This window comes from Fomitiporia mediterranea, assembly GCF_000271605.1.
Source record: "Fomitiporia mediterranea MF3/22 unplaced genomic scaffold FOMMEscaffold_2, whole genome shotgun sequence".
NCBI classification, from domain to species: Eukaryota; Fungi; Basidiomycota; class Agaricomycetes; order Hymenochaetales; family Hymenochaetaceae; genus Fomitiporia; species Fomitiporia mediterranea.
Genome location: NW_006760387.1, coordinates 2763526 through 2786506, shown reverse-complemented (window position 1 = coordinate 2786506; position 22981 = coordinate 2763526). Strand labels below are relative to the sequence as shown.

The 22981-nt window shown below is 45.0% G+C and overlaps 5 protein-coding genes across 5 annotated transcripts; 3 read left to right on the top strand and 2 right to left on the bottom strand.

Moving 5' to 3' along the window:
* Positions 1 to 225: 225 nt before the first annotated feature.
* On the bottom strand, positions 226 to 1839 carry FOMMEDRAFT_77375 (cytoplasmic protein; the record flags this gene model as incomplete). The annotated part of the gene is made up of 7 exons (XM_007262953.1): positions 226 to 390; positions 480 to 713; positions 756 to 807; positions 1071 to 1218; positions 1296 to 1372; positions 1434 to 1505; positions 1562 to 1839. 7 exons carry the CDS (start codon positions 1837 to 1839, stop codon positions 226 to 228), a joined length of 1026 nt encoding a protein of 341 aa, XP_007263015.1.
* A 1265-nt stretch (positions 1840 to 3104) lies between these two features.
* FOMMEDRAFT_152060 (oxalate decarboxylase) lies at positions 3105 to 5317 on the top strand (the record flags this gene model as incomplete). Its single annotated transcript, XM_007262952.1, has 17 exons — positions 3105 to 3184; positions 3235 to 3444; positions 3494 to 3567; positions 3618 to 3645; positions 3708 to 3746; positions 3803 to 3830; positions 3889 to 3906; positions 3963 to 4001; positions 4075 to 4164; positions 4221 to 4374; positions 4432 to 4624; positions 4680 to 4689; positions 4743 to 4777; positions 4847 to 4910; positions 4967 to 4979; positions 5035 to 5115; positions 5181 to 5317. 17 exons carry the CDS (start codon positions 3105 to 3107, stop codon positions 5315 to 5317), a joined length of 1293 nt encoding a protein of 430 aa, XP_007263014.1.
* A 385-nt stretch (positions 5318 to 5702) lies between these two features.
* On the top strand, positions 5703 to 11732 carry FOMMEDRAFT_138584 (oxalate decarboxylase). The gene is made up of 23 exons (XM_007262951.1): positions 5703 to 5801; positions 5863 to 6566; positions 6634 to 6758; positions 6828 to 6877; positions 6959 to 7497; positions 7553 to 7712; positions 7770 to 7896; positions 7964 to 8580; positions 8628 to 8701; positions 8758 to 8785; positions 8841 to 8879; positions 8934 to 8961; positions 9021 to 9038; positions 9097 to 9153; positions 9208 to 9297; positions 9358 to 9511; positions 9572 to 9764; positions 9821 to 9830; positions 9884 to 9918; positions 9983 to 10046; positions 10102 to 10114; positions 10169 to 10249; positions 10308 to 11732. The coding sequence occupies exons 8-23, from the start codon at positions 8165 to 8167 to the stop codon at positions 10442 to 10444; spliced, it is 1437 nt and encodes a 478-aa protein (XP_007263013.1). The 5' UTR covers positions 5703 to 5801; positions 5863 to 6566; positions 6634 to 6758; positions 6828 to 6877; positions 6959 to 7497; positions 7553 to 7712; positions 7770 to 7896; positions 7964 to 8164; the 3' UTR covers positions 10445 to 11732.
* Positions 11733 to 13541: 1809 nt separating this feature from the next.
* FOMMEDRAFT_165457 (uncharacterized protein) lies at positions 13542 to 14717 on the top strand (the record flags this gene model as incomplete). The annotated part of the gene is made up of 5 exons (XM_007262950.1): positions 13542 to 13812; positions 13888 to 14034; positions 14095 to 14199; positions 14256 to 14351; positions 14445 to 14717. The coding sequence occupies 5 exons, from the start codon at positions 13542 to 13544 to the stop codon at positions 14573 to 14575; spliced, it is 750 nt and encodes a 249-aa protein (XP_007263012.1). The 3' UTR covers positions 14576 to 14717.
* A 1537-nt stretch (positions 14718 to 16254) lies between these two features.
* On the bottom strand, positions 16255 to 17969 carry FOMMEDRAFT_131590 (class I glutamine amidotransferase-like protein; the record flags this gene model as incomplete). The annotated part of the gene is made up of 8 exons (XM_007262949.1): positions 16255 to 16363; positions 16442 to 16581; positions 16871 to 16971; positions 17067 to 17111; positions 17179 to 17252; positions 17317 to 17428; positions 17497 to 17616; positions 17747 to 17969. The coding sequence occupies 8 exons, from the start codon at positions 17967 to 17969 to the stop codon at positions 16255 to 16257; spliced, it is 924 nt and encodes a 307-aa protein (XP_007263011.1).
* Positions 17970 to 22981: the final 5012 nt, after the last annotated feature.

Here is a 22981-nt window from a genome sequence, read left to right as displayed (position 1 = left end):
TTTCCTGCTTGCTCGATCATAAACCTGAAAACGGCGGATCATATCTGTTTCTGATTGGGAATATTGTTATTCGAAATTTCCAGCTTTGTGGATATTTCACAAAGACTTTAGAAGCGACGTGCTCTGTTGAGATGATTCTACACATGAAGATCACCACGACTGTTTGTTGGCAATTCATACCTGAAATGAATGAAAGAAAGAATCATGTAGAGGAAAGGCATGAAACTAGTCCAGTCCAGCTGCAGCTGGACCAGGAGTCAATGTACGAGGAGCAGCACCAGCCGACGGCGCACCACCAAAAAGTGACGAAAGCATATCACCGAACGGGTTGACCGCTTGATTACGCGGAGGCGGCAATCCGAAGAAAAGCGTCGCTAACTCGTTGAGATGCTAGGGAAAGGAAAAAATAAAAAGACGACAACAACAGCATTCAATTAGCCTGTATGCACTCTTAGGTCTTAAAACATAGACAGGTTTACCTTGCGAATTGGATTCTGAGCGAGTACACTGTTTCTGCCAAGGTACGTACCACACAGCCGGACCCACGCCTCCTGAGCCTTTCTGTTCTCGGGGCTCGTGCCTGCACCTTGGGCGCGTTGGCACGTCCGAACGGCGAGTTGAAGGAAGTTGAGTAGGGAGTCTGTTGTGAATATCACTTCGTCCGTTCCACCGGCAGAGGAAGAGGAAATGACTGGGAGTGGATTAGGAGAAAGCTCGGATCGTAGAGATGGAGAGGCGGATGTGGTGAGGGAGACGAGGTGAGTGATGAATGTACGTGCTGCGAGGACGTTGCCGTTTAGAAGGTACCTGTGTATAATGGGGATAGAGATAGTCAGTCGTCTTTCGGTGTTACTGTAGTAGGTGGCTGAGTATCTATCTGTATGTCAAGACGCGTGCACTCCGGATGAGAACGGGGCCCGATGTATAATGGACCTTTATGCATAATGGCAACGCATTCTGAATGGTGAATACAATTCCACCATAATTCTTTCTCTGACGTGCTTATACCAAGTATTTCGGTATAACAGAATGAAATAACGGTGTTTCCAGATGGGGATCAAACTACTTACGGAATGGTACCACGGAGTGCAAATGGACCTGCAGATGAGGATACAGAGGTAGCATGCCACCATTCAAACATCATCTGCGCGAGTACACGTGCACTATCACGCTTCCCGGCTGCTAGAAGGTGAGGTTCTGCGAGGTCAAAGGCTCCATCTAGTTAATGGTGCATATATCGTAAATAACAATTCTTGAATGAATATTACCAGTGGTCAAGCACACTGGTCAAGCACCTTTGTAAAGAAGTTCTCCAACATAATGATTCAAGTCTGGGTCGCCAGCCGGACATGGTCCTGCCTTAGCTGTCCAGCTAAGTAGCGCAAGTGTTTAGCCTACGTTGTGTATTTGGTAGCGTAAATTCTACAACTTACGTTACAGCCTTGTCAATTAGCGTCTTGCGCCATGTTCCATTGGATCCCGTCAATGCGATCAGTTGAGTCAGCCTCCCTACATACGTCTCGTTCAGATATACGCATCACAAGATAAGTAACCATGATACTCACCTCTCGACTCCTCTGAAACGACTTCATTTTTAGCCTCGTACACTTCGATCAGAAATAACGCAAGGTCTGTTCCACTTCCCGGCTGACCCGCGGTAAGCAAGGCACGCGAACTTTGGAAGAGAACGTCAATTGCGGTATCGTACTGAGCGGACTTGATGTATCGCGAAGCAAACGTGCGGGCTTTCTGGTGAGCCTCGTATGCATGGCCGTCCGCGATCTGCGGCAGAATCGCAGCCAAGGCTCTAGAAGAAGAGGCTGCGGATGGTGGAGGCATCTAGAACGTGCAAAGTGCTTTCAATCTATGCAGCACCCGGGTCAGCAGAGTGGGTGTACAATTACAAGGACCAAGGTTGAGGGCGCGATAATTCTATTCTAACAACTCTGTGTCACGTGGTATATAAACCCACCAAATTCAATAATCTGAATTCTCGACTGTAACTTCCACCGTGAAGTTTGTACTGATGCTTCTGTGGCTGCTTTTCCATACAAGAAAATATATTATTCTCGGGCCGAAGGCAAGGTCCATCTATCTCTGATCCAAAGGACTTCGACCGTACAGGCGCTTTGGTGTCCTTGACTCCTCGCACGATGACGACCAATATCGCGAGTCTTACAAGCTTTATATGGTGAGTGTCTTCCAGAATTCAAAACCTCCTTTGATTGGTACTTGTTCGAACGGAAGGTAACTACTTAGGAGGCTCTTCAGCAGCCGACAGAGATGCTTCAACTGTTGTGCCAAGTGTCCGACCCCCGGTAGACCATGCGCTGTCGGTGATGGCACTCTATGCCACTTTACTGTTTTCGTGAATCTACTTACATTAATCTTCCATTTTATACCTTGGACTGGTCGGTCGGGATTACCGGACATGAGAGAAGACTTGCAATGATCTCCAATGTTATTCATAGATCAGCAGACTCGGCTTGCTTGGGACAGAATCGCGAGACCAGAAAAGAGTAGATCTACGCAGTGTCAGCTTTGGTCGCTCTTCTTGAGATGATTCGCCCTACTACACTTTCCTTGTGCCACGCCATACTGATACTTCCAGACAATACAGTGCTAGTGCTCGTCAAGTCAAATTACAACGACACATTTTGCAAGCCCGAACTTTAGTCTTAATGGGCTCTCTTGCCGATGCAGGCACAAGCTCATGCTATCAAAATGTGCTAGTTCTATTTTTAACGTTTCTGTGACTCAGTCTTGGTGCCAAGTGAGAAATTCCCTTCCTTGCGTTATCTGGCTTCTTTGAAGATATGCAAGTACGTCTTCGGAAAATGCTATTTCCACTTTGAATTTGCTGCTGTCTGAAGCAATTTTACTTAGTTTCAAAGGTTTTGCACAGCATGTGTATGATCTTCTCAAAAAAATCGGCCTTGCCAAGCGACCGTCCTCTAGGTTTACTTGGCCAGGTCAGTCAATATGATATGCGAGGGTAAGCGAGTGACTCTGGCCGAATATAAAAACGGTGGCTTGCAGCTGATGACCAGCAGGCAACTTTCAGAAAGTACTGCCTCGTATCCGGACCTAAAGAAAGACTAGCCATGTTCGACATGCATTTACTGTACTGCCTTATACTTGCGTCAACGACTATTGCAGCTCCTGCTATAGGCGGCAATGGATCGTCTGTCTCCTCTCGGCGGTACTCGAATCAGCTACGCCTTCATCTGGTAGCTCAACTGTCGGAACTGCTGTACCAGTAACACAGATCGTTGCACCAGCAGGCAATAACCCGAACTTTCAACCCTATCCTCAAGGCACCGATGAAATACCTCAGCCCATCAACAGAGACCTCGGTGCCCCACTTATGGCACCCGACAATATCGCTATTAGTCAACAAAATCCGGATCTCCTTGCTCCTCCGTCGACTGACCATGGCTCGGTGTTAGTATCTAATCTCAGTCAGGAATGCGTTTACTTACAGTGTCCTTAGGGAAAATGCAAAGTGGCCTTTCGCTTTGAGTCATAACCGTCTTCATACAGGCGGCTGGGCACGCCAGCAGAATGGTAAGTAGCAAGCCATACGACTCGACACCATGATAACTGTTGTTTTGCAGTGGATGTATTGCCCGTTGCCACTAATATGTGAGCTTAGTATTGGATTATGTTTGAAGCTCAAAACATTGTTCACTTATTTATTCCCGTAGGGCATCGGTTAACATGCGTCTTGCAGCAGGCGCCATCCGGTGAGCTATTGGTTTGGCTTTCACTGTTTCTTGATTGAATGCTTATATTCAATTAGCGAGCTGCATTGGCACACGTCAGCTGAAGTAAGTCATTCGCGAGTTTATAATGTTTTTTACGGTCCCTGACAGCTCTTACAAATAGTGGGCTTACGTTTTAAAGGTATTGAATTTGCCTGTGTTAGATTCAATTTGCATGTTGACATTATTTATCAACAGGGAACTGTCATAGTCACTGCTGTCAACACTGACGGTCAGGTATTCGCTGACATAGTGGTATATTGCATGATTCTGAACACGTTTACAAGCACCTCATTTATCGTCTCTGCAGAACCCAGGTGACCTTTGGTTCTTCCCCGCCGGCATCCCCCATTCCATTCAAGCAACCGATGATGATCCCCAGGGGAGTGAATTTGTTCTGGTAAGAGAGGTACCGGAATTGACGATGAACAATATTAAATATGTTTGGTGTTACAGGTCTTTGATGATGGTACTTTCAGCGAGACCTCGACATTCCAGGTGACAGAGTGGACTGCACACATGCCGAAGGAAGTATTAGCAAGGAACTTCAGGGTTGACATGTCTGCATTTGATCATATCCCATCGGAGGAGTTATTCATTTTTCCAGCTGGTTAGTAGTGCTTTTCAGTGAACTAGGTTCTGCTGTAATGCTTACCGTGGACGTCAGCTGTGCCTTCAAAAGATCAGGCAGATACCACAGGTCCTGCAGGGACCGTACCGAACCCTTATACATACAAGCTCTCCCAGGCGCCAGAAGTTCCGCTGGCAGGTGGTTGGTGGAAAGTCTTTGATACGAGTGTCTTCCCTGCAGCCAATACTATTGTCGGCGCCCTCGTCTCAGTTGAACCTGGAGCGATCCGGTACGCATCTCTCTTCGTTTGCACTTATCTGTTCTTACTTTCTGCCCTCGATCAGAGAACTTCATGTAAATCTCAATGATCTATCCATTCATCCATAACCTTGCTGATGGCTTTACAGTGGCATCCAACTCAACACGAGTGGAGTTTTTTCCTGTATGCGGTTGCACTTCTTTCAATATTGCATCATCGACATTAGCTGATTCGTTCTATCTTCCAATCAAGTTCTGGAACTGCCAGAATGACTCTCTTCGCTGGTCGATCCGACGCACGCACATTTTCCTATCAGGTAAATTATTAAATTACGCGTGGTAAAGGACTTGTATCTGACGCTTGTATTGATAGACCGGTGACGTTGGTATGAGTTTAGACTCTTTCGCCTGATGCATGGTGCTATAAGTTATTTTCTCTAGGGTATGTCCCGCCTTCTTACGGTCATTACATCGAGAACACTGGCAACACGACTTTGCAATTCCTTGAGCTCTTCAATGCAGGTAAGACCCCTTACTTCGCTTCTCTTCTATTCCACGAAGTTGATTGTCAAACGACTATTGCTTAGATCGTGTGGAAGACATCAGCCTGGCACAGTGGCTTGCTCTCACTCCGCCTGAGCTCGTTAAAGCTCATTTGGAACTTGACGACGCGATGATTGCCAGCTTGAACAAGACGAAGCAGATTGTTGTTGCTCCGTCTTGATCAGCAAGATTGCCTAATCATTTTGGTTTAGTACAGTATTGGAATTATGATCGATATTGCAGTGAAGTGATGATTTTGGAATGTTTACGGATGTTTATACGGATGAAATGTAGTCAGTAAATAAAGTGTGACATTGTAATGGTAACATGTGCCCATATTAGGAAGCCATGCCCTGACTTCTTGTTCATCCCTGTGTCGAGTCGTCATCACAGAATCAGAATGTTGGCCTTTCAAAATACTCTTCACCTCACTCCTTGAGCTTCTCTGTCAAGAATTTATGATGGTACCTATCATTGGAGTCAGATGTTCTGCCGCATCTTAATCGAGCACACGTTGTCGAGTCTTGATCAGTGCTGCGGCTGAAACTAATGCGCAAGTCAACAAGCGTTCTATGGATATGAATTGTGTGTATTGTTGAAGGAACATCACACTGGCGCCAACAAGACCCCGGGAGGGCATAAATGAAGATGTTCATGTGGTGATGGTATGTGCAATATATATTCATTCTCATCCCGCAGAGCACTTGACCAGTCATTGCCGACCAGAATACAGGATACGACGATAATCAATCTGTCAAGGTGCTTGGCACGGTTTCTACCGGCATCCAGTAGAGTTATGAGCAGAATACACTTTACATTTTAGCGGACCTGCGGCCCACTCCAAAAGGATGTCAGCGATATGGGAGCTCTACCATCGGCGGTGCCAAGACATTGCGTCTACACACAAGCATCCGAGAATAGGTAGTTGCACAATCCACTCTGATGGTCTGATATTGCTACGCCATTATGGCGAATAAACGTCGGGTACCCTGCAATTACTCCCGCACTGTCAAGGTTTGCGACCATGAAAGGCGGTGTTGAACTCGATATGGCATTTATGGACTCACAAACCTGCATAACATCGTAAAGGGTGGGGTGTCGACCGGAAAGAGTGGGAGAAATGGCCCTAGTTATTACAGTCGTTCTCACTTCACTTGTCAGTCGGACATGCATCCGACGAGAACCCCAGTCCAAGAGCTCAAAAGAAACACTTCCATTTCTATTTGTTCACCCCTACCACGGTCTCCCGGGGGTGAGCCTCGATCTATTTTTGTACGGCACACCAATATCTTCGGTAAAATGTGATGCGTATTGACCGGACGAAGGCGGAGTTTGGTTCGCAATTTCTTTTAAACCGTTTACGTTGATGGTATATTGGCCATACTAGCCGCCTCCATGTGGAAGTCGATTTTACTGCTCTGATATTTCCTGTGAGTGTTGAACATTCTCCTCAGAACTCATTTTCATTTATTACGCACTTATGCGTTTCCATCGCAGACCAGTTATTATTGCTATCTGTTCGCTGTAATTACTAATACTATCTGGTAGGGTGCGGAGTGACTAGCGCAGAAGAACCGTTTACGGTCTCAGCGCCAATTCGACCTTTGCGATGAACTAAAAAAAGTACCCAATCGGAACCCAATACAATGTCATCTTTTCCGGTCTTATTCAAATACTGCTTCTTTCCTTAGGAATCCTTTTACTATTTCCGAGTAAAACTTTCGGCACAAAACTAGTTAAGGTGCGTTTCCTCCTATTTGGGTTCATAGAAGCGATTTCGCTGAGTAGCCCGTGACTGTTGTCGCTTTTCTTTTCATCAAAGAGACATAAGTATTCAATGGCGGCTGCTCGCATCGGCCGCCGAGCTCCGTTCTGAAACAAGGCGACCGGGAACTTTCCACCAAAGGACCAAAACAATGGTTGAATCTCACAAGCTGTAATTTGAAGTTACGGATCCGCTTGAGCTGGAATGGATGCTTTAGTCGGTCAAAAAGGCCAGCACGACGATTGCAAACGGATGGTATTAAATCCGAAAGCGGCGATTGATTGTGAAGCGCACCTTTTTAAACGAAAGAAGCCTGAAGGAACTGGTTTCCGATTGCGTCAGTGAACACGAGGGCACATCCGACAGGACATGCTTTATTTTTAATGAACACGGATTTCAATATATATGTTTCGAAGCTAAGTTGATGAGACACTTAGGAATAGGGCTCAAAGTCTATTTTTATCCTCCCTCGGCCAGGTCCCGGTGCCGATCGCGAAATCCTCTCCTCTTTTGCACAATCTAAGGTCCTCAGCGGGGTTCGTTAGTTAGAAATCCGAGCGCTCTCGTTTACCCATGAAAGCATCCTTTGGACACGTGTCTGTACATTTCTGGTAAATTTTATTCCCGCTGTGAGCTAATTACCATATGAAGTGGCTTTAGTCATGGTTGTTTAATTTCATCCGCTGACAACTTCGTCTTCTGCGGTGTATACTCATGGATCTCCCAATCTGTTCGTTTACGCGAAGCAGCCTTGCTTCTAGCCTACGAATGTAACCGTGCTTCGCTATCGTCCGTTCATGGAAGCGCAGAGGTAGAGCAATCCCATGCATTAGGGCAAGTGAGCGACCATTGACGTATCACCTTCGAGATCTGTGATGGAAGCCCTTAACGTTATGGATCATGCGGACCATTGATATCATGTATCCGACGAGAGTACTCAAAGTTGGCGGACTTTGGAAGGGTACATAGGATGCCGTTAACCGCTTTGATTAACAGTGCGTGGTGCCTCACGTGTGACTTTTGTATCTGCCCGACTGACGGTTCGGCCTGAACTATTTCCAGAAAGTGCCATTTCTGAGACCATTATGAGATGCACATTCATGGGGAACAACTCACTCTGCCCTATGAGACAACACGGCTTAATGCAGATATCGTTAAATAAGCAAGCACACCAGGCCGTATATAAGACCCTCTGGTTCTGCGGCTGACGGTCGAAGGCAACCTTCAGACACTTTGCCCCGTATCCGGACCTGAAGCCTTGTTATGTTCGACACGCGTTTACTGTACTGCCTCATAGTTGCGTCAGCGGCTATTGCGGCCCCTGCCATAAGCAGCAGTGAAACCGCTGTCTCCCCGTCCTCTGCAGTCTCGCCCAGTCCTTCCGTCTCTTCTATCGCCACTTCTGCTATTTCTACCGTACTCCCCTCGCCATCGGTGTCCGAATCTCCTGCAGGGCATTCATCTAGTGGCTCAGCTGTCTCAACCGCTCCGTCAGAAGCGCAGACTGTTGCCCCGGCCAGCGACAACCCGAATACACAAGTTTTTCCACAGGATACGAATGAAACACCTGAGGCAGTCAATGGACCCCTTGGAGCTACTATTATCTTCCCGGACAACACTGTTATCGATCAGCAAAACCCCGATGCGCTTGCACCACCTTCGACCGACCATGGTTCAGTGTGAGTAGATTTAATCTACACTGGGAATATATACAAACTTGTTCCAGAGGAAATGCAAAGTGGCCTTTCGCCTTGAGTCATAACCGGCTTCAAACAGGTGGTTGGGCTCGACAACAAAACCGTAAGTAGCTGAATTCCGACTTGACCATTGTCGTAATGACCTGTACTATATTATAGTGGATGTAATGCCTCTTGCCACTAACATGTAAATTATTCTACCGATCCCATTTGTAGCATACCCTGAGATGTTCTATTTAAAGGGCATCTGTCAACATGCGCCTCGAAGCAGGCGCCGTTCGGTAGGAAGTCACGTTTGCTCGCGTATTTCTCATACTCACAACTTCTCAATCAAGTGAACTTCATTGGCATAAGACAGCGGAAGTACGTCAGCTTCACTTTCATTTCGTCGCTTTGCGCATCTTAACGATTCCTGTGTATAGTGGGCTTACATCCTAAAGGTTCTTCCTTTCTTTCTCCGAGGCCAGATCATATGCTAATAATATCTATACCAATTAGGGAAGCACTATGGTCACCGCAGTCAATACTGATGGACAGGTATTTTCCGACACAGTGGTAGGTTTCAAGAACTGTGAACAAATCTCACAAATTCAAATTTTGATCGTATAGAATCCAGGTGACCTCTGGTACTTTCCTGCAGGCATTCCTCATTCCCTTCAAGCAACCGACGATGACCCTGACGGTACCGAGTTTCTCTTGGTGAGTGAATCTCTTTGTTAGCATATGAGAGTCTTACTGTGCGCTTCAATTATCCCAAAGGTATTTGATGATGGTTCTTTTAGCGAAGACTCGACGTTCCTTTTGACGGACTGGACCGCCCACATACCAAAGGAAGTTTTAGCGAAAAATTTCAAGGTCAATGTGTCTGCATTCGATCATATCCCATCTCAGGAGTTATACATCTTCCCAGATAGTGAGTGGTCGCACTACAAGCGTAAATATATTTAGCCGTAATGCTTATCATACGCTTCAGCTCCGCCTTCGAAAAATGAGAAGTCACCCGCAAGCCCTGCAGGAACTGTCCCCAACCCTTTTACGTTCCACCTCTCGCAAGTTGCAGCAACTCCACTGGCAGGTGGTTCCTGGAAGGTCTTTGATACGACTAACTTCCCTGTCGCGAACACTATCGTCGGCGCCCTTGTCTCGGTTGAGCCCGGAGCAATGAGGTGTGTGGTAGAATTTTGCATGCAGAAAAAGCTATTCTGATTTACTTTTATATCAGAGAACTTCATGTCAGTTTAGATTATGTATCCATTTACTTGGAGTCTCACTATCACCCCCACAGTGGCATCCAACTCAACCTGAATGGAGTTATTTCATGTATGAAATTCGATTTAAATTGTATATTGTGAGCGCTGATCAAAATACTTGGCATTTTATTCAGTACTGGAACGGCCCGCATGACCCTCTTCGCCGCTCAATCCAACGCGCGCACATTCGATTATCAGGTATAGTATTAAATTCTATCTTGAGCGTTGATATCGTATCTGAACGCGTCGATAGGCTGGCGATATTGGTATGCACTGGACCTCAGTATTTTATGCATGTTTCTAGAACTGAGTGCCTTCAGGGTATGTTCCGCCCTCTTTTGGGCATTATATCGAGAACACAGGCAACACGACCCTTCAATATCTAGAGCTCTTCAACTCCGGTAAGACTTACCAGTCTTTGACCTCGTGTGAAAATCTAACCAATAATTAATTAATTAGACCGGGTGGAAGATATCAGTTTAGCACAATGGCTAGCACTCACTCCGCCTGACTTAGTCAAAGCTCATCTTGACCTTGATGATGCAACGATTGCCAGCTTAAACAAGACGAAACAGGTTGTCGTTGGCCCATCCTAATTACCTCCGCGGATTTCTCGGTGTCGAGTATATGAAAGTAATGACCCGAAGTGTCGATTTTGATGCCTCGTTCATGATTGTAATGTAGTCGAAGTATCCAGTCAAAAATGAACGGGAAGTTCCATTTGACGTTGTGAGATTGCGCTCAACTTTTTCTCCCTTTCGAAAAAGAAAAAAGTCATTCGAGTGAACTGTGTGAATTCCTTTTAAAACGTCAAGTGAGTTCTGACGGGGAATAGGAGATAGGAGATCTGAGAAAAAAAATTGGAAGCAGGTAGCTACTGCATCCGGTGACTCGCTTCGGTGAGCATCGTAGTTGACCTAGGACACAGGCACTGGCGGCGCCCCACATTTAGTCGGTCAATCCGGCCTTCCCATCGACTAGCGGATAATTCCCTAACATTCGGTCAAGAGACGTATTCATCGGCACATTGCAATTGCCAAACAGCGGTTCGCGAAAACGCTGCGCCTTTCATCGGTGTGAGCAAGCCGTTTTCGGAACACCGAATGTGAACCGAACATCTTGAAACAATTGACCCCCTAATATTTTCCGCATGCCGTCACCGGCTGAGCTCCGTGATCGCACTCCATCCGGGGAGCTACGACGGTCAACTTAGATAACCTCCGACTCACGATTGACACCTTCCCGCTGTCCCTGAAAGCTCCTGACCACACCTCGAAATGCCGATCGTATTGTCGCGAAACCCCTCGCGCGCAAATTTCCGCTTCCCGGGTGTAAGGTGGGTTCAACGCTCCCCTCAGTTGCTCCGAGCTTGCTCCAGACCAATACACTACTGACAAGACTGTGCATCTTTCTTTCAGATGGGCTGCGAAGATGCAGCTCCGCCAACAATCAGGAATAGACCATACCACGAATAGGATAGAACCAGACTCGTTGGCATTTTTAGCTGTTCCAAATGCATCTACGATAAGCGAAGATGTCTTCTGAAAGCTCTACAACAACACAAGGAGAGAAAGCATATGATCAGTATTCCGACCTAGGTATGCAAGCAAAGTTCGCGGGCGCACGGTTATATCCTTCAAATCTATTTTCATTCTACGAAGTCCACAAATCTATTCGGTCCAACACCCCAAGGTTCCCCAGAGGCATGCAAAGTGTGAATCGTCCGCCGACCGGCACAGAACAACCAAGGCTTCGGAACCAATCGCATGTGCACGAGATGTAATTGCTGACCAGACATGACCGGAGAAGTAGGGCAGGGGAAGAGACACGAACGATAGAGTCGCCAAATTTTGACTGCTGAGTACCACAATCGACCTTAAGCAAGTCCTACAAGACATCTCAGAATGCTCAAAAGCGTCTGAATTTATACAAAGTTGTGTCGGCGTTTGAGCGGGTATAAGGAATGGCGAGGGAGAGCCCAAAGCAATTGTAGACGTATTTCCGATTGATTCCGATGCTTCTGCAATGTAATTGCAAAGCAAGCCGATCTGTACGTAGAAACAGCCAAGCTTATAAATGCAGCTATCTATATTGAGACTGGCTATCGATGGTCCTTGTTCACGGGTCGGGTCGATATTCTTGGGAGCGGAGTTACCTTCCGTTCCGCGACAGGATTCAGCGTGATGACGTTTTGAGAGCCTCCACAGCGAGGGACAGAACCCGATTGTTTATGAGCCTGCGACAGAAACCTTCCCGTGCTTGATAATTCCATCCAAAAGAGGGAAATTAGTCCTTCAAGGCTGTCAAGGCTGCGTTCTCAGGTGAATCGACCTCCCACTACACTGCTCGACTGCAAGCGTCCTGTGTATTGATAGATGATTTGTTAAGTTGTGACCGAGGGTTGCTTGCTGGCAATAACAGCTGCCGGATTGATTGATGCAGATAGAATACATGCTAGCTGCGAGAGCCCCCGAAGGGTAATGTGAAGCACAGCGTGGCACCAATCGTTCAGAAGGATAACACTGAAGAATAGTAGTAGCACTTCATCCAGTCATTTGCATCTAGAAGGACAAATGCAGTCCATTGTACTGGATAGGAGCAAAGAATTCTCCGATCTTCCGCCTGACCCAAAACAACGAACAGATTGGACACACTGCATGCAGCGGGCTGCCAAGTGGCATTGGACAAGAAGGTACGTCGTATCCGCAACTCCGGGAGGTCGAATGTACTGGAAAGCATTACCTGGTTCATGTAGCCCGCGTTCCTGGGAGCTTGAAGGTGGAGGAAGTTCCTTTGTTCCTGAGGTACCCCTTTACAGCAACCCACGAAGTAGACTCTCGACCAGGTAGATGCAAAGTTGAGTTTGGCTCTACAAGTAACATCTGCCACGAGACCATGGGGGGTTGGCCAAGTTCTAGGACGAAGTGAAAATTTCGCCTTTCTCGTCTGCCATCCTATCGTCGTAACATTTAACCCAGTACTAGTTAGACGGGCACGTCAGGACATGGTATTGGATACGACCTGTGTACGTCGGATCCTATTTCGGCAGCGGAGGATTGGAAACATCGGATGGAATAACTAGGTTGGGAAGTACCACCCCACCTTATCAAGTCAGTGAGACTTCGAGCGGGTTACACACAGACAAATTGGTCCGGGCTCCTCTCGTAAGTAAGCGTGGAAAGTCGCTATCGTAATCGTAAAGGCGCCAATTCTGAATCCCAAGCTGTGACAGATACAATGAGCGGAGGTGACAGTTCAGCACTATATCAAGTCCATTACCGGATAGGACTGGAGTCTGGGTGCATGACAATGTTTCTTTGTATTGAACTTATTCTGTGCTCTTGATGCAGGGAAGATGAGGTGAGTCTGGTGAGAAATGCACCTTGGTGTCAAAGAAGAGACGTCAATGATTCGGAAGCATTTTTTGCATTATCTTTGTACGGATATCTGGACTTGAGTTGTTGTGGTGCTATGTGCAAAGCGAGGGTATGACTGGACCCAAGCAAGTCACGTAGAACAGACATCGATGTGAAAGGGGAACATTTGGTTTGTAAGAGAGAATACAAGTTTGTGACTTCATCACGTGATGTTAGTCACGCCGCGTTCATCATTGAGAGAACACCAAACCACAGACAACTGGGTGAACAAAGAACTAGCCATTTCTTGCATATTATCTTTCCAAAGCAATCAGTTATGGCGCATGTCGTTGCACATACACGTCCAGTTGACCTCGCTTCAATCCTCGAATCTCCAAACCCGGTGGTCGATCTCCACATCGATGAGTTTGAACGGACATCGCGTCGGTTCCTCAAAGCGGTTGCGGCGTATTCTGCTAGAGCGATCGAAGAGATCGCACAGAGGAAATCACGTCACGTTTCTGAGATGAAGAGGGTCGCGGAACGTACAACGCAGGTGGAAGCGGAGATCCAGTCGTGTAAAGTAAAGGAGATTGAACTCATGCAAGGTGAGAGCTTTCTTTTCGGTTGGACCTTCGGGACGAATCTTTAAGGGTAGCTGATGTCAATTTTGCGCGGAATAGTTCTTGAGAAGGAACAAGCGGAAAAGAGGGAATCTGAATCTGCTGTCGCAGAGCTCAAACGTCAGTTTGCGTCCGTGAAAGAAAAGTGCACCTCAGTGGATGCCGAAATTGACCAATACACGGACGAACTGAACAATTTGCGAAAAGGCTCGTGCTTGTCTGTTTGTCTGCTTAGGCTTTCTTAACTGATGATTAAACCCACGCTAGATAAGCAGAAGGACATGACCGTCCTTGACACTCATGCGTGTCGAGTATCACCAGAACTCCGTGACTGTGTGGAACGACTGCAATTTATGCTTGAAGGTGTTGGTCGTACGTGACTTCACTATGTTCTCCACCAGCTTTACTCATAATAGTTGGGTCTACAGAAGATAAGCTGCTTATTCGATTTCTGAATATCGACCCCAATGAACCCCAACGGGAGTTCAGCATAGTTGTCGACGCGTCTAATCGGGTATATCAAGGTTGGTTAAGTCATATTGTCATTTCCCTCCCTGTACTCACTCAAGAACCTCTCTCCATCTGCCCTATCCCTTGGTTTTGGTGGCGTCCGACAGTACCATTAACAACACCACCGATCCCGACCATCCCGCTTCTGGTTGACCAACTAAATAAGACACGCGACGTATTCGCGTTCATTAAGAGTGTACGGTCGCATTTTATCGATATGATAAAAGGTCCGAGGTGAACTGTTTGCATGGAAGAGTCCATGTTACCTGCTTGGTTTGCATTACATCTATTTCTTGGTTTATCTTGCACAGTATGCGTTACACTTATCCACTATCTGTCCAGTTATTGGACTCACGCAATTGTAATGATTATGATTATTTCACGCTATACAACAAGCAGAGCGGAGAAAAGAACCGAGCAAGCATTCATCAAATCGGGTTTGTCCATGCTCGCATTATGTACATAACGCCGCTCCCGAATCAACAGGCCAGCTGAATGCGTTTTGAGGACATCTCTCGCCGCTGCTCATCACGATAACTTACGGGCGCACTATCACTTCGGGAGAATCGGCCCGCTTTATAAGAATGGGAGGAGATCACTGTTTGTGTGGTTAAACATCATACATGCCAATCTAGGCCGCATTCAAACGGACGAGTCGGTTTCCCTTTCATTGAGTTGGAAATTCCAGCACCACCCGCTTGAGGCGTCTACACTACACATCGTATCGCGTGGGCCAAGAAAGCAAGCACTGACTTGGTGTTGGCTGTCAGCTTTCATCAGCACCATCCTGCCCGCCTGCTCGACTCCGAATCCCGATGAAATACGAATTCTGACATCAAGATATTCACGAGACAAGGACAAGTATATAAATACATTGAATACGAAAATAAGCTCCAATGGTAAGAAGTAAAAGTCGAGAACGACGACCCCGGAACCAAAAATAGGCCAACGTACCTTGAAGCTTCGTCTGTTCAAATGCCAAGGCTGTGTAAAAACTCCGACTAGCACATCTCCGACCAGCATTGCTCCCGAAGGCCAACATGTGTTACTGCACACTGAAGGAACAGGAATTCGAGAATGCATCGGTTAGCTCCTGTAGACTCTATGAACATGTGCTGAAATATGCTATCGGCTAATGCCACACAAGTTGTCTCCTGATCAACATTTCGAACCCAGTTACTTTTCGGGATGCGTTCAGATGGTACACATTCATTGCTACAGAATGTTAGGGCCTTTGCCGGTGTTGCTCGATTCGTTATCAGATAGGATGGCCCCTGCAAGTATGCTTTGCGGGTGATGTTTGAAGCTATACTCTTGCAGTTGGAGTCCCTTATCCAGCGTTAAAATGGAAGCAGTTCTATCTTGCAGAATCGGCTAACGATCAAAGCCGTCTTTCGAGTATACAGTGTATTCGCATGAATTGCGTACATAGACAATATGCAGGTACGTCGGTTTGCTCGGAGCTACTCAACCAGCTATGAATTATTCTACAATGCATCCAACATATTATTATGAACACTCAGAGTTTCTGCTTCCGTCAAGATAGTTTCGAAAATCAACCTTGTCAGTCTTGTCTAAGACTATATCCAGACCTGTGGGGAACCCTCAGGTCCAAAGCATTATAAACTCAGCATAATAAATTTTTTGAGACCCATATGTCACATAGAACTACCTCGTCTTTGACGAAGTTGCAAAACAGGCCACTCTGTGAGGTGTAGGCCTGCTCCTACGCCATCAGACTCGACGATCTACTAATAAAATTAACGATTATTTATAAAAAATGTGTACATGTAATTTTGCTTCGGACTGAAGTGGGTACATGGTATAGGCAGTGGACATGATAAATAACGTTGTCCATTACACGTAACGAAAGAAAAAAAAGAGATAAATATAACCATCACAACTCAAAACCCCATCTCACATCATTAGGAGTATCATACTCGCAAGCAGAGCCAAACCCAGAATTCCAGACGAGAAACTACCAAAAATCGACCCTCCACCACCCGTCGTCGAAGGGTTTGGTGCACTAAATGTGGCAAACGGCAGAAAATAAGATGAGCATAGAAACTTTCTTACATGAACAAAAAAATAAAATAGCACGTACCCGGTCGAAGTTGAGTTAGTAGACGAGTTGGTGGCGGAACCATTGTTCCCAACGAGTCCACTTGAGTTGAAAGCCTTTGTCGTGTTCGACTCAAGTGCCCACATTACACCTCCCATCACATGTGCCATGAATAGATCGTCCTATTGTTGTATCGTTGGTCCGGCGAGCAGTACACGGTGAGCGGAATTACGCAGCGGACAGAAATACACATGCCGGGACCCGAGTACCGAATATGGATTTCGAGTTCCCGAAACGTGAAATACGGAGGTCCGATTTCGAGATGTTCCGGAGTCGACAGCATAAGAATACACATGAAGATATTGAATATGATGGTAAGCTCCGATAGTGAGAAGAAAAGCGAAGAAACCAGCAATAGCAAACTTGGAAGACTAAAGGAGAAGAGAAAGCAGAGATGCAGAAAGGACATACCCGCCAAGTTTCGTTCAAGTGCCCAAGGCTCGTATAAAAGCTCCGGCCGGCAGTGACATTGCTCCCGGAGTCTACGCCAGCTCCGTGTTCCTGAAACCAGGCTACAAATTTTCAGGAAGGAGTAAGTGCATATATGGGAAGGTCGGAGATGGCCACGGTTAGCGTGTATTCGTGGAGAAGGATTTGGATCGGTTACCTGTCGGATGAGGTGACCCTTGATTGAAGTTGTGAGTCGTGTTATCTGGTACAAGGGATAATTACGGGTGTTTAGCGGATATACTCGATGGACAAAGAGTTGTGCAACTCACCGACGTAGCTTGATTCGTTGGCAGATAGGATGACCACAGCGCCGACGCTTCGCGGATCGGACTTGAAGTTATACCTAGATTCAAAACACCGAGATTATATATCATAGAAAAATATGGGTAATATCTATAGTAACGAACATCTCATCCTGAACGTGCCACTCTTTGGGTAGCATGTCCGTACTTGGATGCGACGGACCAATAACATCTACCGTCGCATTCTGCAACGCTGGGTGATCGTCAAAGAAGGCCCCTGCAAAATATGCATAACGTAAGACAGAATGTATGCATATATATGGTATGTTAATTCAAACTACATACCGACTTCTTCACCGTACCACGAATCGTTCCGCAGTGAATCCGACGCACTGTGGACAGCGATGAAGTTTCCACCTTTATCAAGGTAATTCCGGAACGCAGTCTTACCCGACTCGTCCAGAACTGTATTCAGGGTCGCGAGGAAGCCAGTAAGTCGCTTAACAAATCAGACAAAAAATAGAACACGATGATCGTGCAACCAAACAAATGACAAACAGACTGGTGTGCGAAGTTGGGTGATGTGCTTACTCACTTTCGCCCGTTGTGCTCACGAACATAATAGCATCGTACCCCGCCAAATTGTCTTCGGTGAACTTCGTTCGATCCTCTGTAGAATCGAACTGGACGTTGAATTTACCACCGGCGGACTCGCTCTGGTTTTGTAAGGCCCGAATAGCAGTGGGGATGGAGTCGTGCCGGAAGTCCGCGGTTGCTGTGTATAGAAGAATGCGTGCCGTTGACTTCTGCTGTGCCATGACACCCTTAAACTGGGAAGCCATCATGCACTGGAGCGCGAGGAGAGCGACGAGCAGCTGTGAAGGGAAGCGCAACGTCGACAGCGACGCTGACAGTGGTGACGGCATGGCAAAAGACGGGTGGCGTGCAAATCGCAATTTGAAATATGGCAAGGACGCCGTTTCGTGGGAGTGGGCAAATGAATGGCTTCTTCTACAGACTGGAACGCCTTTTTTCACCTTTTAAACATATCAATGTCTGCATTAGCCGATCTCGAGCTAGTTTATTTATAGGGCACCGTAACTAAAATCCTTTTGCGCTGTCAGGCTCACGCGTCGAGAGAGCGCGCATTCAGGTCCGGATTGATTGGCAATCAATGATGAATCATCCCTGCTGGGAAGTGGTGGTGCAACTAATTCTCCTGTTCTCAACATTCTCTGCTTGGTGCTCGTTCCATCCCTCACTCAGCTGGACAAAGAGACAGGAAGACAATTAACACTTGCACAAAGTGAGGTCTATTTCTTTAAAAAGAAATGCATTTCAATAATAGAATAAAATAAAATCATTCAATACTGTCATTTAATCATAATTCTGTAAATACAGCTGCTTCTCTTCTTGCAGGTACATTATATTGTCAATGGGTCATTATTCCATGATATCATCCCTGTCTGCATGTCAGAAGGTTCTACAGTGTTTCAGACATTCTAAGAAAGCTTAGTTATGATTATCCTGACTAGACTGTAATACTCTGCTCAAAGGTTGATGAGCATCTGTAACCTCTGAGGTTACACACATGACTTTAGTTAAGTATATAAAGGGCTATTTGTAGACACTTAGAGATTATCTTTGTACTTGCTCCTGTACTTAGGTTGACCTCTCCAATCCCAGGTCTTTGCCTGTTCTGTGTTCTTGAGTGAGGCTCTGACCTTTACACTTTTTTTTGAACATTACAAAATTTGGGGATTACCTCTTATCCACTACCTTTCACTCATGCCACCAGATTGTCAGCCTCCCCCCCTGGCTTCCCCCCACACATCCACTATCTCCTGCACACTTATAGTACTCTACAGTAATACTCTAGTTAATTACAAACTTCACAAATGCTATACTGAATTCCTGTTTACTCTTAAAGGCTTATAGAGAGAATATTACTACCTGCTGGCCCACCTTTGATCTCCCAACAGACCCTCATCAGATTGGTCCTAGGATTCTAGGAGAATGTGTCAGGAAGATTGTATACAGTTGTGTCAGAGTTGTACACATTGTGCCTCATTGTGAGTCTTGTCAGTTGGCTACAAGTAAGATTCTACTACTCAAATATATACTTTTACTGTACCACCCTCTCCCAGCAAACCCTTATCAGATTGGTCCCTGGATTCTAGGAGAAGGTGTCAAGAAGAGTGTATATGGTTGTACTAGAGTTACATGTGTTGTGTATTATTGTGAGTCTAGTCAGCTGTCTACAATTAAGGTTCTACTACTTGAGAATATGCTTTACTGTACTACTTCAAGCAGATTATCTACAGACTTGCTCTTACTCATAACCTTTCTGCCACTTGTTACAATCTCAAGCTAGTGTTTAGAAATAAGCTGTAGAAGCCCCTACTATCCTATTTCTCAAATTGTTCAAGGAGAACACTATCTTAGTACTACTACTAAGATTAGGAGCTACTATACAATTGCTCTACCAGAACACTGTCAAGAAACAAGCTGTAGAAGGACCTACTGTCCTAGTCCTGAAATTGTGTAAGGAAGTACTATCTTAATACTACTACTAATATCTGAAACTATAGTGTAATTCTCTTCAGGAGCTACAGGTTCTACACTAACAGATAGTGTTTACTTTTAGTACAACAAATGTTATAATCAAGTTGTCAACTATAGTATATTTGTTGTATACTTGTTGTACCTACTGTAACACATATCTCTCTATTATTAAGGTGTTTGTCAAGACTGTCTATTCCTTACTATACTATCTCTTACTCTGTTACTGTCTAGTGTCTACTATTATTGTCTACTGTCTACTAAGGGTATAAAGTTCCTTTCCCTTCCCTTCCTGTTTCCTAGAGTATAAAGCCCCTTTTCTAGTCATAGACCTAGTCAGGGTATCAAGCCTCTACTAGTGTCAATTCTAGTCCTAGATGTATAAGGCCTCTACTAGTATTACCTCCTGTTTCCTAGAGTATAAAGTCCCTTTTCTAGTCATAAACCTAGTTAGGGTACTAAGCCCCTACTAGTGTCAATCCTAGTCCTGGACATCTAGGGCCTCTACTAGTATTACCTCCAGTCCTAAACCTAGCTAAGGTATTAAGCCCCTACTAGTGTCATTCCTAGTTACAGACTTAGCTAGAGATTATACCTTACTAGTATTATTTAGTCCTTTCCTGTCCTGTCCTGTCCTGTCCTGTCCTGTCCTGTCCTGTCTTGTCCTGTCCTGTCCCTCTCATAAACAGACCCCCTGTTACCTCTACATACTCTGTTTTACCTACACACTACCTGTACTCTTATTACTCTCAGAATTAGTGTGTCAATTTTGTCAACCTAGCCCTTCTACTCCTCCTAGTACTAATACATACTTAAGAATGACTGTTCACTTCTCAACCATGTGTTTCAATCATTTGTTTCCTCCCCCAAGTAACAGGTGCTAGTATAACTGAAGAGTTGTTAAGTTCTCTTTATCATACACTCTAACTTTCACACTCCTTTTTGCTCACACTACTAAAGAGATTAGATCACCTCTAACACTCAGTCTACTGTTAGTCAAACAAGACCTTCTCAGTTGTCTTCTCCTTATCTGTAGCAATACTGTACTCACTAGACCTGTTAGGTATCATTCATGTGTTCCTTGTAGTACTGTTTAACATCTTGACTATGTGTTTTAGTCAATGTCTCAGTTGTCTTCTCCTTATCTATAGTAATACTGTACTTACTAGACCTGTTAGGTATTATTCACATGTTCCTGACAGTACAGTTTCATGTCTCAACCATGTGTACTCCTTGTCCCTGTCCTTGTCTCTGTACATTTTCATTAACAAGACAAAGCCTTCCTAGGCCAGTTACTATGTGTTCCTCTTTAACAGCTTGCTTCAACTTGTATCTGTCTTAGGAATACTATTTCTACCAACTCTGTCAAAAGTCCTTGTCCCTATACATTTTCATTAATAAGTTGAAGCCTTCCTAGGCTGGTGACTATGTGTTCCCTCTTACTATACTTCCCTTGCCTCTTCATTAATCCTTCCTTACCTTTTGACAAGTTGAAGCCTTCTTAAACTTGTGACTGTGTGTTCCTTATTGTCTGTCCTTATCTTTGTATTTCACCTCCCTCCCCCCTTTACTATATCCTTTCCTTTGTCTCTCCATTAATCACTTCCCTACCCCCCCCCTTTTATTTCTTCAGAGTAGGGAAGAGTGTAACCTCTGAGGTTACACACATGACTTTAGTTAAGTATATAAAGGGCTATTTGTAGACACTTAGAGATTATCTTTGTACTTGCTCCTGTACTTAGGTCAACCTCTCTAATCCTAGGTCTTTACCTGTTCTGTGTTCTTGAGTGAGGCTCCAGCCTTTACAGCATCTTCAGGGTGAGGATTGTTATAATTGTTACTACAACTACTAAGTATGCATTCCTATTAATAGTAAAGAAAGTTGAAAAACTCTAGAAAAAAACTTTATATACAACATAATGAATAGTATAGTGTCAGCTTATACTTATCTGAGAAGGTTGTTCAGTAATAAATGTTAAAACAGTACTAAGGAGACAAACAGAAAGTATTCTAAATGGAGGCTAAATTAATATTTTACATAAGAAAAATTAGAGAAGGGAATACATACACAAGGAAGTATACAGTAGAGTCTCTTACTATTAGAGTAGTAATGTCCTGTGACTTTATTGAGCCACCTCTTAAAATACACATTAGGGGCTTTAATCTCTTCAATTGTACAGCCTTCTAGAAGACTATAAGAAATAGGAGTAGCTCAACAAATAAAGTTACACCCTATTTAATACTAGACATGCCAAACTGGGACTAGCTTCCAACATTGTCATTAGGTTCCACCACTACACTAAGGTCAGTACCTTCATCCTAACAAGCTTTAATAACAAGTGTAAAGGGTTTCTTAGTGTACAAAGGTATTACACAACACAGATAAGTGTTACAGTTCTCTACTCTTGTACCTTCAGTTCCAAGGGTTCCACACCCTTCTGTACTGGAACTCAGGACTTCTGTCCCTTGAGGGTGCTGTCTATGAACTATATGCATGCTGACTCTTGCCACTACCCTTCCTTACTTCATCATTCTATTCCTTTGACCACCCCTTCATTCTTTGTATCATTCTATGGTCTCTTACCCTTTATCCATCCCTTCATTCTTTGTACCTTTATCTTTGACATTCCTTTCTTTCATTCTTCATGGCTCATCATTCTTAGTGGCTCATACTCCCTGAGTGCTCTTGTGTAGTTTAGTATATATAGGTGTACAAGATCAGACTGGTCCTGTAGTCTTGATCTTGTCTACTCCAGGTAGTCCTGTACTCTTAGGCTTACTCTATATACTCTACTCTTGTCTCACTCTCTCTCTCTGCCTGTTCTACAAGTCCTGACTATGTTCTGGTGCTTGTGTTCTGTATTTCTGTTGTGTAGAATAGTTGTAGCCTGGGTCCCCTTGCTGAGCCTTCAGGTCCCCTCTACACTGTTGCTGACATCAGATTAAGACTACCTATTACTACCCTATGACTCTCCTACGTTTCAGGCATTAGTACTTGCCATTGTGTCAATCTCTTTCCTTTGTCCTGACCCTTTTACATTTTTAAAATTTAAACTTTCTAAACCCTTTTAAACTTTTGCCACCCTTCTTCTATTCATTACCCCTTTTAGTTTAGTGCTGATCCCTTTGTAGTGTAGACATAGACCCTACTACACTGACTGCCACCCCTACTAGTCCCACCAGATCAGTAGTTACAAGTAAGAACTAGCTCAATACATACAGAACCTCTATCTAAGAGGACTTTTGCCATCCACATGGCCCCCAGCCC